General features: G+C 40.0%; 1 protein-coding gene across 1 annotated transcript in view; it reads left to right on the forward strand.

The window, feature by feature from the left end:
- GNS (glucosamine (N-acetyl)-6-sulfatase) overlaps positions 1-15,159 on the forward strand; it is a 34,538-nt gene that overhangs the window by 14,092 nt on the left and 5,287 nt on the right. Inside the window, exons 5-11 of the mRNA XM_075856896.1 lie at positions 594-692; positions 3,014-3,181; positions 3,715-3,797; positions 4,503-4,621; positions 6,726-6,829; positions 11,144-11,245; positions 12,174-12,278. Coding sequence (XP_075713011.1) covers positions 594-692; positions 3,014-3,181; positions 3,715-3,797; positions 4,503-4,621; positions 6,726-6,829; positions 11,144-11,245; positions 12,174-12,278 — 780 coding nt within the window. The remainder of the gene's footprint in view (positions 1-593; positions 693-3,013; positions 3,182-3,714; positions 3,798-4,502; positions 4,622-6,725; positions 6,830-11,143; positions 11,246-12,173; positions 12,279-15,159) is intronic.

The raw sequence follows: 15,159 nt of genomic DNA on the forward strand, positions 1-15,159 counted from the left end.
TTTAAACAGAAATTTTCTAAAGAAATCCCCTAATGTAACAATTCCACGCTTGTTTCCGTGTTTGGGGTTTTCCAGCGATATTAATAAAATTGTAATTGATTTATTATGGCAGGGAAAAACAAACACATCTCTCAGCGTTTTCTAGATTTCCGCCTAACTCTAGTCCCTATATTTTTGTGATGAATTCGATGGACGATAGCTGCAAGGATCTGTTATTTTTGCAGCAGGTTGCACATGCCCAGTCACTTGTTCTGCTCCCTGTGTAAGTATGTGGAGTGCGTACAAACTGCTAGTATCTCTAGAGTTATTTGTTTGGCCCATACGGAGAGGGATTGTAAACTGGGCAAGCTGTATGGCTATTCTCTCTGTGCATGCCCGGAGCTGGGAGATGTAGGTTCTAGTTGTATGCCCACCCATAAATCCGTTCTTTGTAGAGGACCTAATGAGACTAGCCGGGCAATCACATATCCTGTAGATACTTGTTATTTTCAAGTTAAAAAAAATGTAAAAATCGTATTTACTTTACGATTATTTTGTTGTGGCAGGAAAACTCCTTTTATATATGGCAGTTTTTTTTTTTTTTCTTTCCCTAGGATAAAAATTCAAAGTATTACAACTATACTCTCTCGGATAATGGACGGGCACGGAATTATGGGCAAAACTACAGTGTGGATTACCTGACCGATGTCTTGGTGAGAGTTACTACGTTTATTGTAAAGTGTATTTTTTTTTTTTAGATTAAATGTGCATGACATGTCAGTCGGCGTGTATTGTGTTTTTAACTGGGCGTGTATTGTGTTTTTAACTGGGCGTTGGACATACGAAAAAACACACGCCCAGTTGTCCATTTCAAAGCTCATTTGCATAAATATAAAATAGCTCATAACTTGGCCAAAAATTAACGTTTTTAAAAAAAAACAAAAACGTTACTGTTATCTACATTGCAGCGCCGATCACATGCAATAGGAGATAGGGATTTGAGAATCTGGTGACAGAGCCTCTTTAAATGTCCTCCATACGGCTGGTGTGTGTGTGTGTGTGTGTGTGTGTGTGTGTGTTCGATAGTGGAGCAGGATATGCTCTTCTCTCTGCTGTGTATAGGAGACATCGTAGCACCTAGTCTCCGCCTCTTCTAGTTCGGTCATTTAAAGGTCTGAAAGTTACCCTAAAACACACCTTTTAAAATTTGTCTGCTTTTTATTTTTCTTAATTTTGTGATTATGGCAATATTTACATGTAATAAAACTGACACTTTTTCCATTGTCTTCGGCTTGGATGACCTTTTAACGCTTGTCTCTTACCTGTACAACAGCTGAGCGTTTTTTTGTTAATGAAACCGTGTCGATCTTGTCTATCATTCACAGCTCAAGGACAAGTGTTGAGATGTTTATAGGGGAAAAAAAAATAAGCCACTTTTCTAATCCTGGACAATTGCTTTAGGTTTTTTTTTTTCTTTGTTTTTTTTTTGTTAATACATTTGACTTAAAATGCTTCTTTTTTAGGCAGGGTATCTATCTGAGCTTCCTGCCCCAGTAACGTAGTATTTAAAAAGAACCTTGCAACTATGGATGCTGGAAAAGAAACTCTCCATTCTATAGTCAGTTGGTTTCTGGAATAGGAATATATTCTAAAATTGTAGCTGCAGAAATTTCCTGTTTTTAAAAAAAAAATAAAAAAATGTATGTTCCCTTGTGTAGGTACACTTTGAACAAATAGCTGCATGACCTGTTTTGTACATGCCTGATTTAAGTCCTCACCTATATGTAATGCATTTAGAGTTTTAAAACGTACCCAACTTTTCAGGTGACTTTTCAGAATAAGCTGTCATATGTGTGTACATGAGGAATAACACTATTTATAACCATTATAGATATTCAGCTTTTTTTTTTTTTCAATTTTCCCCGCTGCAGGCCCAATTTCCTAATTCTCAGTTGTATTTGAGCTAGTGGGCGGAGCTATAGTAGTCTTCTATACTGCACACAGAGTAGAATATCCTGCTCCCCTCAGCAGCTTTGTGGAGAATTATCACCTAGAATACCCCTTGGGCATAAGTATAACCATAAGACATAATAAAAAATAGAACAAACCTATATATGTATCACATGTACGTACCATACAAAAAATAATCTTTCAACCTATGTTTAGTCCAAAATATAAATTTTATTGTTCCATAAATATCTTCTGGTAATCTCTGAGTTCTCTTTTTTTTAAGTATGTTTTAACAATTGTATGTAGATTTGTGAGTTTTCGGGGGGTATTCATATTTATGGAACAATAAAATGTATATTTTGGACTAAACATAGGTCTAAAGATTCTTTTTTGTATGGTATGTACATGTGAGACATATATAGGTTTGTTGTGGAGAATTATGTAGCCGTAATGAGCAGTGTAGCTGAGAATCCAGCACTGCAGTGATGTAGAAATCTTACCAGCAATCTATGTCTTCTCTCTGCTACTGCTTCTACTCCCCCTCTATAGACTTGTATGGGCAGAGTGTCTGTCTCCTCCCTATACTCCTCCCTCCATAGGCTTGTATGGGCAGCGTGTCTGTGTCTCCACTCTGCTTCTGCTCGCTCCTCTCCCTCTACAGTCTTGTATAGGCAGCATGTCTGTGTCTCCTCTCTCACTCTGGTCCCTCCTCCTGCTCCTCTCCCCTCTCTCTAGACTTTTATGGGCATGCTGTGAAGAGACACCCCCACCTCCTGTATTCCCCCCCTCTGCTCTGTAGCTAGAGATTAATTTTGCTTCACAACAAGGGGTGGACGGGAGATTACAGGAAGGGAAATCTCTGCTGGCAGTAACTTTACACAGAATTTGCATGGATAAAACGACTACATTTTAACAGTAAGTGAATTAAAAAGTTTATATTAATCAAATATACTATTCGATTAGCATTAGTTGTCTGAAAAGTTTGTGTCTATTTAAGCAAAAGTAAAGCACTTACGAGGATATAAACCTTTTTAGGATATTGTATTAGATTTCTTTCTTTTATTTTTTTTATCTTCATGACTAGGCTAACATTTCCTTGGATTTTCTAAACTACAAATCAAATAACGAGCCTTTCTTCATGATGATTGCCACTCCAGCTCCTCACTCCCCATGGACCGCAGCTCCTCAATATGAAAGCTCCTTCCAGAATGTTACTGCACCCAGGAATAGCAATTTCAATGTGCATGGCAAGGTTAGTGACAACAGGAGCATGGAAAATGGCACATGTACACAGGCCGCCAGTAACATGGTCTTGCCTGTCTATTACACAATACCGCTGACGTTTCTCATTCCAAGGGTTGCGAAAATAGCATAAGAAGCAATGATCTTACTGAGATTTCTGGCAAACTTTGCTATTACCTGTTATCTTAGGTGCGGCAGAGAGCACCTCTAAAACTGCATGCATTTACGTAATACAAGTTTTTGTTGCAGTTTTGCTTAAACGATCTAGCAAAAATCTATTTAAAACTTTATTTTAATAACTGAACAATAGATACTCTACAAATGTGCTTGTATGAGGACTTGGGATAAGGACATTAACCCCTATGGACATGTTCAACGTGGCTAGATAGTGTATGCAAACAAACCCTGCCAATATGTACGGTTTGCCCATGTAATTCTAAGAAAAGTCATCAAACATCTTACTTGTGTACCTGTTGTATGTATCGTAGTTTGTTTATTATACTTTATATTGTAATAACTTTGATCTAATCTCATTTTGTTCAGGATAAGCACTGGCTAATACGACAAGCCAAGACCCCGATGTCTAACGCTTCCATACAGTTCCTAGACCATGCTTTTCGCAAGAGGTTGGTTATGTAGATGTGGTCTTGACTTTGACTGGTATACTTTGCTTATATCATAAGGAAAGACTAAAGATATTCATTTTTTGTTTTTTAGAAGTTCATAACTCATTGTACAGTATCTTTATTTTAGTAGTAAATAAAAAAAATCTATCTTCGCGAACAAAACATAGAAAACATCAGTACCAGCCTGTAATAAAGAAGTATAGTAACTTTGGCAGATGTGATTGGTGACTGTAGCATTTGATACAGAGGTCCGCGCATAATGGTAATTCCAATACACATCTTATTTTTACTCTGGAAACGACATAACTTCAACTCACCCACCTAAGTATATATATATTTATTACACAATTGACGATTCACTTGTACTCCTAACCGTAATGGAACGCTGCTTCTGTTACTTTTTGATCACCCGCTCTCATGCCAGCTCTGTGTGGAGTGGTTAATTTGCCTTATAAAGCCCAGTGGCTTAGAGAAAATCCATGCCATCTGCAGACTTCCATTAAAAAGTTTTTTTTAATAAAGTCGGGGCATACTTTTTAAACACAAAGATATTCCATTTTTCTTGTGTTCATTATTGATTTAGAAGTGCTTGTCTGTACATCATATTTGCAATGCATTACTGCCTGGCAACAACTAATATGAAGTGTTACAGGCTTCCTTGGCAGTTCATGGTAACTTGTTAATCCTCTGTGGTGCTTGGTACAGGTGGCAAACTCTTCTGTCTGTTGATGACCTGGTGGAAAAACTCCTAAAACAGCTTCAGGCACGTGGGGAACTGGATAACACTTTTATCTTTTTCACATCTGACAATGGATACCACGCAGGTAACCAAACCAATTCTCTCAAATTCAGCAGCCATGCTTATAATATTCCAGCAATCCCAGTGGTTTGATACAAACCTAGTCACAGAAGTAAAAGATTTGACTTTTGGGAATTGAACAATGGAAAGTTTTCTGTGATTCTTGAGCTAATCTGCTATTTCATTTTAGCTTTGCCAAGCAATGTAATGTAATATGTGCTCTGGTATTTTGCCCATAGCTTGCATTGCCCCTCTCAGCTGTGGTTTGCACATACTATACACATAAATAAGTAGAGTAGAAGAATTGTGCACATAACATAGACTACACATAATATTCCTCCTTGTTGTAGTGCAGCAAAAGAATTAGGGATAAATTACAAACAACTGAGATCCGTTTTACCTAAACTCTACTGACAGTATATATATATATATATATATATAATTTTTTTATTTTTCTCAAATCTGTTTTTATTTGAAATACAAATCGAAACATCATAGAAACAGGGGCACATTAGTCCAAAATGCAAAGAAATAAAGTTACAATTTCAGTACATGAGATTTAGATTGCAAATTATAGACACTGTTATACAGGTATACATAAAAAAAAAAAAAAAATATATGGAAAACGGGAGGGGGGGGGGGACACAGTGACAATAGCGTTTGTAAGCAGCAATTAGTATGAGGAACCATTTCCAATCAAAAAGCAATATAATGAAAAAATATATGCGCAATGAGCGTATATCTAGAGCAGGGGTCTCAAGCACGCGGCCCGCGGGCCGCATGCGGACCCTGGGGCTGTCATCTGCGGCCCGCGGGACACAGAGCCGCTAGTATCGGCTCTGCTCCGAGACTCTGGAATTCCCTGACATTGCTGTTCACATATGAACAGCGATGTCTGGGGCTTCCCCAGAGCCGGAGTCCCGAGCAGAGCGCTTGTGTCGGCTCTGCTCCGGGACTCTGTGGAATTCCCTGACATCGCTGTCCACATATGAACAGTGTGTCAGGGTCTTCCCCAGAGCGGAGTCCCGGGCAGAGCGCTATTATCGGCTCTGCTCCGGGACTCTGGGGAAGCCTCTGACATCGCTGTCCATACATCGACAATGATGTCAGGGGCTTCCCCAGAGCAGGAGTCCCAGTGATGTCAGGGGCTTGCCCAGAGCTGGAGTCCCAGGAAGAGCCTACTAGCGCTCTGCCTGGGACTCCAGCTCTGGGCAAGCCCCTGACATCACTGGGGCAGCCTCTACAGAGGGCACTGGGGCAGCCTCTACAGAGGGCACTGGGGCAGCCTCTACAGAGGGCACTGGGGCAGCCTCTACAGAGGGCACTGGGGCAGCCTTTACAAGTGGGTGTGACAGTATCTGAAGAGGGCACTGCGGCCGCATCCACAGAGGGCACTGCGGCCGCATCCACAGAGGGCACTGCGGCCGCATCCACAGAGGGCACTGCGGCCGCATCCACAGAGGGCACTGCGGCCGCATCCACAGAGGGCACTGCGGCCCTATCTAAAAAGGGGCTGCCCAATCTTGACGTGTGCTAACTGAGCCGCCGGACTGCATTTAGCGACACTTAAACTGGAAAGCTGGATTGTTGAAATAAGCACGTGGAGAAATATCTCAAATTTTAAACCTAGCGCTATTATTATAGTAATGTAGTATTATTATTATAGTAATAGTGTTATAGTAGTTCAAATAACTAATTGATTAACAATAATTTAGTATTGTATCAAATTTGAAAGTAATGCGGCCCGTCAACTTCCCATTTTTCTATATGCGGCCCACTTACCCGGCCGAGTTTGAGACCCCTGATCTAGAGGATCCACATATACATATATTTTTAACATTACATTTTGGAGTTTAAAAATAAAAGTAGTACCAGCTTGTGAAAAGCACACGTACAGCATCAGTAAGGCTAGGTTCAACTTCAGACCCATCATAAGACTTATCCAAGTATATATACTGTGTGTGTGTGTGTGTGTGTGTGTGTGTGTGTGTGTGTGTGTGTAAAATATTTTATTTTTTATTCTTTATTAACCTTTAAGTATATAACAGCATGTTGTAAAGCAAGAGTTGCCCGTATTATATTAGGCTGCCACTACATGATTCACTCTTTGTTTCGTATCTTTGTTGCAGGGCAATTTTCTTTGCCAATTGATAAAAGACAACTCTATGAGTTTGACATTAAAGTCCCATTAGTTGTCCGGGGGCCTGGGGTGAAGCCTAAACAGACCAGCAAGGTAAATTCAATGGACTAGAAGATGTTTGAAATTGATGTTCGCTTACTAATAAAGTTGTGTATTCTACCCATAAATAATAGGAGGGGTGCCATGTATAAAGGTGCCACTAGAGGAGCAGGTGTTGCAAGTTGTAACTAAACCTCTACCTATTCTGCCCACACATTCCATGCGCTTGTTAGGTAGTTTAGGCACAATGGCTAGGCTGAGATCTGTTTACAAGGCGGAGAACTTTGTGGAATAGATATGATATGGAAAATGGATAAAGCACGTTTACCATATTTATTTGGATAAGTTTCACTATTTGTAATATATTCTTTATATATTTTTAGTTGTGCAGTAAAGTGTACAACTGCCATTAAAGCAAGTGTCTAGCTGAAGACACTATTAAATAATTTAGTAATAAAATTGGCACTAGTCAACTTTATTCCAGGGCAACTATTGAAGCCCGGCGTTGCTGCTTGTGGGTGTTTGCAGTAGCTGTTGAACCTCTATGCCAGTGGCTGTTGAATACAAAGTAGTCCGCATTGTCCAAAAAGTGCCATCATGTCTGCTCTGATGAGGGGTACAAATAAAGAACAAAAGCTAGACATGCATGGTAGGCACTAGCTCGCTCCAGGTAGATACTGAGAAGCGTGGTGGAGCCATTTTATGTGTCGTAAGTGTCCACTTCATCAAGTATGACCAATCCCATAGTAAGAAATGGTAAATCTGTTCTGGGCGACCATTGTCCAAATGTAAACTAATTTAACCCCTTAATACCGAAGGTATTTTAAACCTTAATGACTGAGCAATTTTTTAGGTTTTTCCATCGTCTCATTCAAAGATCTATAACTTTATTTTTTTATTTTTCCGTCGACCTAGCTGTATATGGACTTTTTTTTTTTTTTTCTGTGGGACAAGTATTTTATAATGGCACCATTTTGGGGTACAAACAATTTATTAACTTTTTATGAACTATTTTTAATGGGGTTCTGGAAAAAAACCAGAAATGTCGCCATTTTTTATTTTTTTTATTCCGCTTTTTTATGTTTTTTTCCTACTTTTACACAGTAAAAACTTTTTTTCTTTTATCAAAATTATTTGTTTTGGTGTCGCCATATTTGAAGAGCCATAACTTTTTTATTTATTTTTTGACTGATTCAGCTCTGAGTTTTGTTTTTTTGGCCTGGTGACTTGTAGTTTTCATTTGTACTATTTTGGAGTAGATGCGACTGATCACTTTTTAAGATCGAATGACCAGAAAACAGCAATTCTGGCATTTGTTTTCTATTTTATTTTTTACGGCGTTCACTGTGCGGGTTAGATAATGTAACTGTTTTATAGTTTGGTTCGTTACTGACGCGGTGATACCAAATAAATAACTTAACTTTTTTTCATAATAAAGTATTTTGTAAGGGGGGAAAAGTGAGTTTTGAATTTTACTTTATTTTTTTACTTGGGACATTGATTTTATTTCAAACTTTAGTTAACTTTTTTTTTTTTCACTCCCACTAGGGAACTTTACTGTGTGATGTTTTGATCACTTTTATAATACACTGCAATACTTCTGTATTGCAGTGTATTCTTGCCTGTCAGTGTAAAACTAACAGGCAATCACTAAAGGCAGACCTTGGGGCCTTTGTTAGGTGCCCAGGCTGCCATAGAAATCATTGGCACCCCACGATGCACGCGGGATGCCAGTGGGATGAGACGGGGAGCTCCCTCCCTCTAAAATCACTCAGATGCGGCGCTCGCTATTGAGCGCCACATCTGAGGGGTTAAATATGATCGGAGAACGCTGCTAGTGGTCTCCAATCATTGCCCTGAAGCCTGAGGCTGTTAGCAACAGCCCGGGCTTCAGCAGCACCCGGCACGATGCGCAAAAAGTTCTTCTGAAGCGCCGATGTGAAAAGGCGGTACTTCAGGAACTACCCCAAATGGCCGACGTAAAAACACTATACACTGGTCGTTAATGACCGCCAATACGCCTTTTCATGGCGGTCATTAATGGGCTTTATTCTAGGCCGCCGCCTTTTCACGGCGGCCTATTCAACGTCCTGCACGGGTCTCTAGTGCAGGCTGGAGCCAGGGCTCGACTGTCTGACAGCCGGGCTCCTGCTCCAACGGTAACGATCGAAGTTTACTTAGATCGCGACCGTTTAACCCCTCAAATGCCGCGGTCAATAGCGACCGCTACATTTGAGTTGTTTACAGGGGAGGGAGCTCCCTTTGTCACCCATTGGCGGCCCACAAATGCAATTGCAAGCATCCGATCGGGTGTTATTGCAGTCGGGGGCCTAACAAAGGTCTGCCCTGGCTATGTACCTATTAGGACGTGCCAGAGGCCTAATAGATTTCCTGTCAGTTTTACACTGACCGGCAATAATGCTCTGGTATACAAAGTATACCAAAGCATTATATCTCAGATCGCAAAGTGAAGTCTCCTAGTGAGACTGAATAATTAATAAATTTTGCCATAAAAAAAAAGGGTTTTTATTTAGTAAAAGTGTAAAAATAAAATAAAAACTACATATATATGGTAAGTCCGCAATTATAATGACCCAAAAAATAAAGTTAGCGTATTATTTAAACCGCAAGCTGAACGCCGTAAAAAAAACAACCCGCAAACCATGGCAAAATTAAAATTTATTTTTCTTTACCATTCCCCCCCCCCCAAAGAAAATAATAATAAAAGTTTAATCAAGAAGTCCCATGTACCCCAAATTGGTAGCAATGAAGTCCCAGAAAAACAAGCCCTCGTACATTGATGGAAAAATAGTTATGGCTCTTGGAAAGCAGCGATGCAAAATAAAATTATTTTAGTTCAAAAGTGTTAATATTCTGCAAAAGTACTAAAACATAAAAAAACTATACATATTTGGTATTGTCATAGTCGTACCGATCCATAGAATATAGAGAGCCTGATATTCACTCTGCATGGTAAACGGCGTAAAGGTAAAATGCATAGAACAATGGCTAAATTATTGGTATTTTTTTATATTCCCCCACCCAAAAAAAAGTAACTTTATTTTTTTATATTTTAATTTTTTAAATATACCCCAAAACGGTGCCATTTGAAAAATACAACTCATCCCGCAAAAAAGAAGTCCTCATACAGCCATGTCCATGTGAAAATAAAAAAGTTATAGTTCTTTGAATAAGACGATGGAAAATCTAAAAATAATGCTTGGTCATTAGGGCCCAGAATGCATGCAGGGGAAGGGGTTAAAGAGGCTCGGTCACCGCATTATAAGTGGCCTATACTGTACATGATGTGATCGGCGCTGTGATGTAGATTACAGCAGTGTTTTTTAGTTAGAAAACCGATCATTTTTGACGGAGTTATGACCTATATTAGCTTTATGCTAATGACTTTCTTAATAGACAACTGAGCGTGTTTTACTATATGACCAAGTGGGCGTTGTGGAGAGAAGTGTATGACGCTGACCAATCAGCGTCATACACTTCTCCCCTATATCGCTATGTGCATCCACATAAACACACTATAACGTTACTCAAGTGTCCTGACAATGAATATACATTACCTCCAGCCAGGACGTGATGTCTACTCAGAATCCTGATACTTCTGGTAGCGTCTGACGTTTACATCGTAATCTCGCGAGATTACGATTGCCTTGCTGTAAATATCACACAGACGCTACAGAAATGACAGGATTCTGAATAAACATCACGTCCTGGCTGGAGGTAATGTATATTCACTGTCAAGACACTGCAGTAACGTTATAGTGTGTGTATATGTGGCTGCACATAGCGATATAGCTATGTGCTGTGTAAATGAATGGGGAGAAGTGTATGACGCTGATTGGTCAGCGTCATGCACTTCTTTCCACAACGCCCACTTGGTCAAAAAGTAGAAAATGACCAACTGGGCGTGAAGAAACTTATTAGCATAAAGCTAATATAGGTCATCAATGATCGTTTTTCTAAATCAAAAACACTGCTGTAATGAACATTACAGCGCCGATCACATCATGTACAAAACAGACTTTTTTTGTATCTGGTAGACCTATGGCATTTAAGCATAAGAGTAATCATGTAGTTGCTAGCGTCCCATTTACTTCATATGTATTACTTATGATGACCATTACTATAGTGTTATATATGAGTTTTTTTTTTTTTTGTTTTTTGTTTTTTTTTCCATAACATGAAATGAGCAAACATTAACTTCAATACATTGACTTGGCATCTCCCACTTGGACTGTGTATGGAACATTGTAGCTTTCTTCCTCTTCAGGTCAAGTTCTATTTAAAAGAACACCCAGAGATGTTTATGTGCACCTCCTAAATACCTGAATGATATTTCTTCTCTTTTAGGAACTTGTTGCAAACATTGATCTTGGCCCAACCATCTTGGATATTGCTGGATTTGACCTCAATAAGACCCAGATGGATGGGATGTCATACTTCCCGATTTTGGCAAGTAGTGGCGTTGTCTTGTATAAAGTCAAACATTGAAACTAGTAGTGCTGTAGTGAAATAAGAAAATGCTCTTCATAACATGGGGTGAATTGGTTAAAAAATAGGTAAAGAACTTCTAATACTTGTTAGTTTCAGTTTTGAAGAAGGCTCAACCCGTTCCCGCACTGCGTAATAAAAGTACAGCATGGGGAGTGGGTAGTTCCTGCACCATGTTGTACTACAGCTTGGGGATGATATGGTCTCGGGAGCTGCGTCTGCACCATCCACTGTGTGTGTCAGCTAAGAACTGAGATCCCGGGCACTTGCCCCTGAGATCGGAGGGAAATATTTTGTATAATAGTTAGAATTTGTTAAACAAATAATGTCTACCGTGAACTATGCGAATTTCAGTTCTGCTTCTGATGCGACTTGGACAAGGAAGTCGCTGCCAGACCACTGCACCATGTTTCCAGAATCCTCTGCGCTGGTGACTTGCATTTACATTGCCTAAGAGCCATTGCTGAAGTTTTACAAGAACATGGAACCTTGGCATACAAGATCCTGCGATCTTGCAAGTTTTAGTGACTTGATTGCAGTGGTCTGGCCTTTGGGACCTCCGCTGATCACAAAAAAAAAGAAGGTGGTATCAAGACCCCTTTTCTCTGCACAATTTGGATTTCAACCAGGCCCTGTGCAAATTTTTTTTATATCGGCCCCATTAAACGAAGAGGTCCCAGCGGTCATACCACGACCGAACAGCAATTCATGGTGTATTCTAGTGATGCACAATCACTTTCTTAGGCGGGAAAAAACATTTATTGTAGAACTTGTTGCATCCATTCTAATAATTTTGGTATTAACCCGTGTAAAGCGCACTGTAAGTGTACAACATCCAATTATTTTACCTTCATTTTTAAGATGTTCAGGACTTATTTCCTTTTTATAGAGAAACGGTAATGAAACCTGGAGAACAGATTTTTTGATTGAATATCAAGGAGAAGGTGGTAATTGTACTGATCCAGCATGTCCTGCTCTCGGATTTGGAGTTTCTGTAAGTAGTATTTATGACCTATTATTGTAAAAAATGTTTAGAGAAATTATCAGTTGTAATGTTTGTTTCATAATAAGTAACATTTTGGTGTTTAAAAAGAAAACCTCTACATTAGGTCTGCCCCACGCTTGCCAGTGCTAACCTTGTAATAATAAACCCAGCCATAGACTAGGGATAATTGTTGGGTAAAACAATCTGTTTTTTATGATTGCACAAGAGAATGGCAATTGATAGCCGGCAATGAACCGGTAAGCAATAATCATCAATTTGATCTAACGTGTTTATTTTTGGCCTCCGTTTGTCCATAACCTTAAATTTGTGGCAGATTAGCAGCCAATAGAACGTTATAGTGGTATGTATTCTGTTTTTTTTGCATTCCCCTCTGTCACTACGGGATCTTGCAATATTTAACTATTCATGTTTGTAATGCTACTGGCTAAAAGTAGAATTGGAAATTTGATTGGTTGTGCATCTGACTGCCAGTTTCCATGGCCAGCTTGATTAACCCCTTCCCGCACCTTGACGTAACTGCACGTCGATGTGTGCAGTAAGTTCGCGCACCTTGACGTGCAGTTACGTCTGTTTTGACAGTTAACCGCCGCGCGCCGCTACACCGCAGCGGCGGTTAACTGTGCAGTGTGTCTACCCTGCATTCCCTGTTGCCGATCAGCGGCCCATCGCCGCTGATTTCGGCAGTTAACCCCTTAATTTCGGCGTTCAATTTTGAATGCCACAATTAAGGTGTTTAGCGCCGATCGGCAGCCCCCACGTGAAATCACGGGGGCTGGCGATGCTACCCATGGCAGCCGGACAATGGCTTCCGGGCTGCCATGTACAGAAGCCTATGAGGACCAGCCGGAGGGTGGTCGTCGTAGGCTTCCTGTCAGTGTGACTGTCACGTCACAATGACAGTTGGAATGCATTACACTACGTGTGTAGTGTAATGTATTCCAGCAGCGACCAGAGCTGAAAAAGTGAAAAAAGTAAAAAAAGAATAAAAATGTTTTAAAAAAAGTGTAGAAATAACAGTTATAAGTGACATAAACAAGAACTACTTTTTCCTATAATAAGTCCTTTTATTATAGGAAAAAAATGAACACACAAAAAAAAGTACACATTTGGTATCGCCGCGTTCGTAACGATCCCAACTATAAAACTATAATATTAATTTTCCCGCACGGTGAACACCGTAAAAAAAATAAACGAAAAACAATGCCAGAATCCCTATTTTTTTTGGTCACCACCCCTCCCAAAATATAGAATAAAAAGTGATCAAAAAGTCGCATGTACGCCAAAATAGTACCGATACAAACTACAACCCGTCCTGCAAAAAACAAGCCCGTACACAGCTTTTTTTTGACTGAAAAATAAAAAAGTTATGGCTCTCAGAATATGGTGACACAAAAAATAATTTTATTTTCTAAATAAGTTATTTTATTGCGCAAACGCTGCAAAACATAAAAAAGCCTATATACATCTGGTATCGCCGTAATCGTACCGACCCGCAGAATAAAATATAATGGTCATTTATAGCCCAGGGTGAACGCTGTAAAAAATAAATAAAAATCATTGTCAGAATTGCTGGATTTTGGTCACCTGGCTTGCCGAAAAATGGAATAAAAAGTGATCACCAAAATCACATGTACCCCAAAATGGTACCAATGAAAATTACAGATTGTCCCGCAACAAATAAGCCCTCACACAGCTCCGGTGGTGAAAAAAGAAAAAAGTTCCGGCTCCCAGATTATGGCGATGCAAAATGTGCAGAGCGTTCCAAAAGCGGATAGGATCGAGTGCCATTTATAAGTGCGACACTGGCCACATATCTGCGGATTATTATACCCTCTTATAATGCCCTCATTTACTCTGCCCAGCCTACGTATGCCCCCACATTATAAACTGAAATACCAGCAAAACGCCAGAGCTACTACCAAGCAAAATCTGCGCTCCAAAAGCCAAATGGCGTCCCTCCCTTCTGAGCCCTACAGCGTGCTCAAACAGCCATTTACGTCCACCGATATGGCATCGCCATACCCGGGAGAACCCGGTTAATATTTTGAGGTATTTGTGGCACAAACTGGGCACAACATATGGTGCACTAAAATGGCACATCAGTGGAAAATAGTAATTTTCACTCTGCACCATCCGCTGCGCATTAACCCCCTTCGCGCACCATGACTTAAGCTCTGTCACCACATTATAAGTGCTCTATCTCCTACATAAGGAGATGGGCGCTGTAATGTAGGTGACAGTAATGCTTTTTATTTAAAAAAACTATCTTTTTTCACAACGTTAGGAGCGATTTTGGTTTATGCTAATGAGCTTTCTTAATGCCCAAGTGGGCGTACTTTTACTTTCGACCAAGTGGGCGTTGTACAGAGGCGTTCATGACTCTGACCAATCGGCATCATGCACTCCTTTCCATTCATTTACACTGCACTAGCGATATAGTTATATCACTATGTGCAGCCTCATACACAAGCCCTAACATTACTACAGTGTCCTGATAATGAATACACATGAAATCCAGCCTGGACGTCATGTGTACTCAGAATCCTGACACTTCTGACTCTCTTTTTTTTGTGAGATTCCGGCAAGTGAAACCAAATCTCGTTTAGCTCCGCAATCTCGTGAGATTTGGTTTCACTTGCCGGAATCTCACAAAAAAAGTGTCAGAAGTGTCAGGATTCTGAGTACACATGGCGTCCAGGCTGGATGGTCATGTGTATTCATTATCAGGACACTGTAGTAATGTTAGGGTTTGTGTATGTAGCTGCACATAGTGATATAACTATATCGCTAGTGCAGTGTGAATGAATGGAGAGGAGTGCATGATGCCGATTGGTCAGCGTCATGCACTCCTCTGTACAACGCCCACTTG

Source organism: Rhinoderma darwinii, chromosome 3 (genome assembly GCF_050947455.1).
Source record: "Rhinoderma darwinii isolate aRhiDar2 chromosome 3, aRhiDar2.hap1, whole genome shotgun sequence".
NCBI classification, from domain to species: domain Eukaryota; kingdom Metazoa; phylum Chordata; class Amphibia; order Anura; family Rhinodermatidae; genus Rhinoderma; species Rhinoderma darwinii.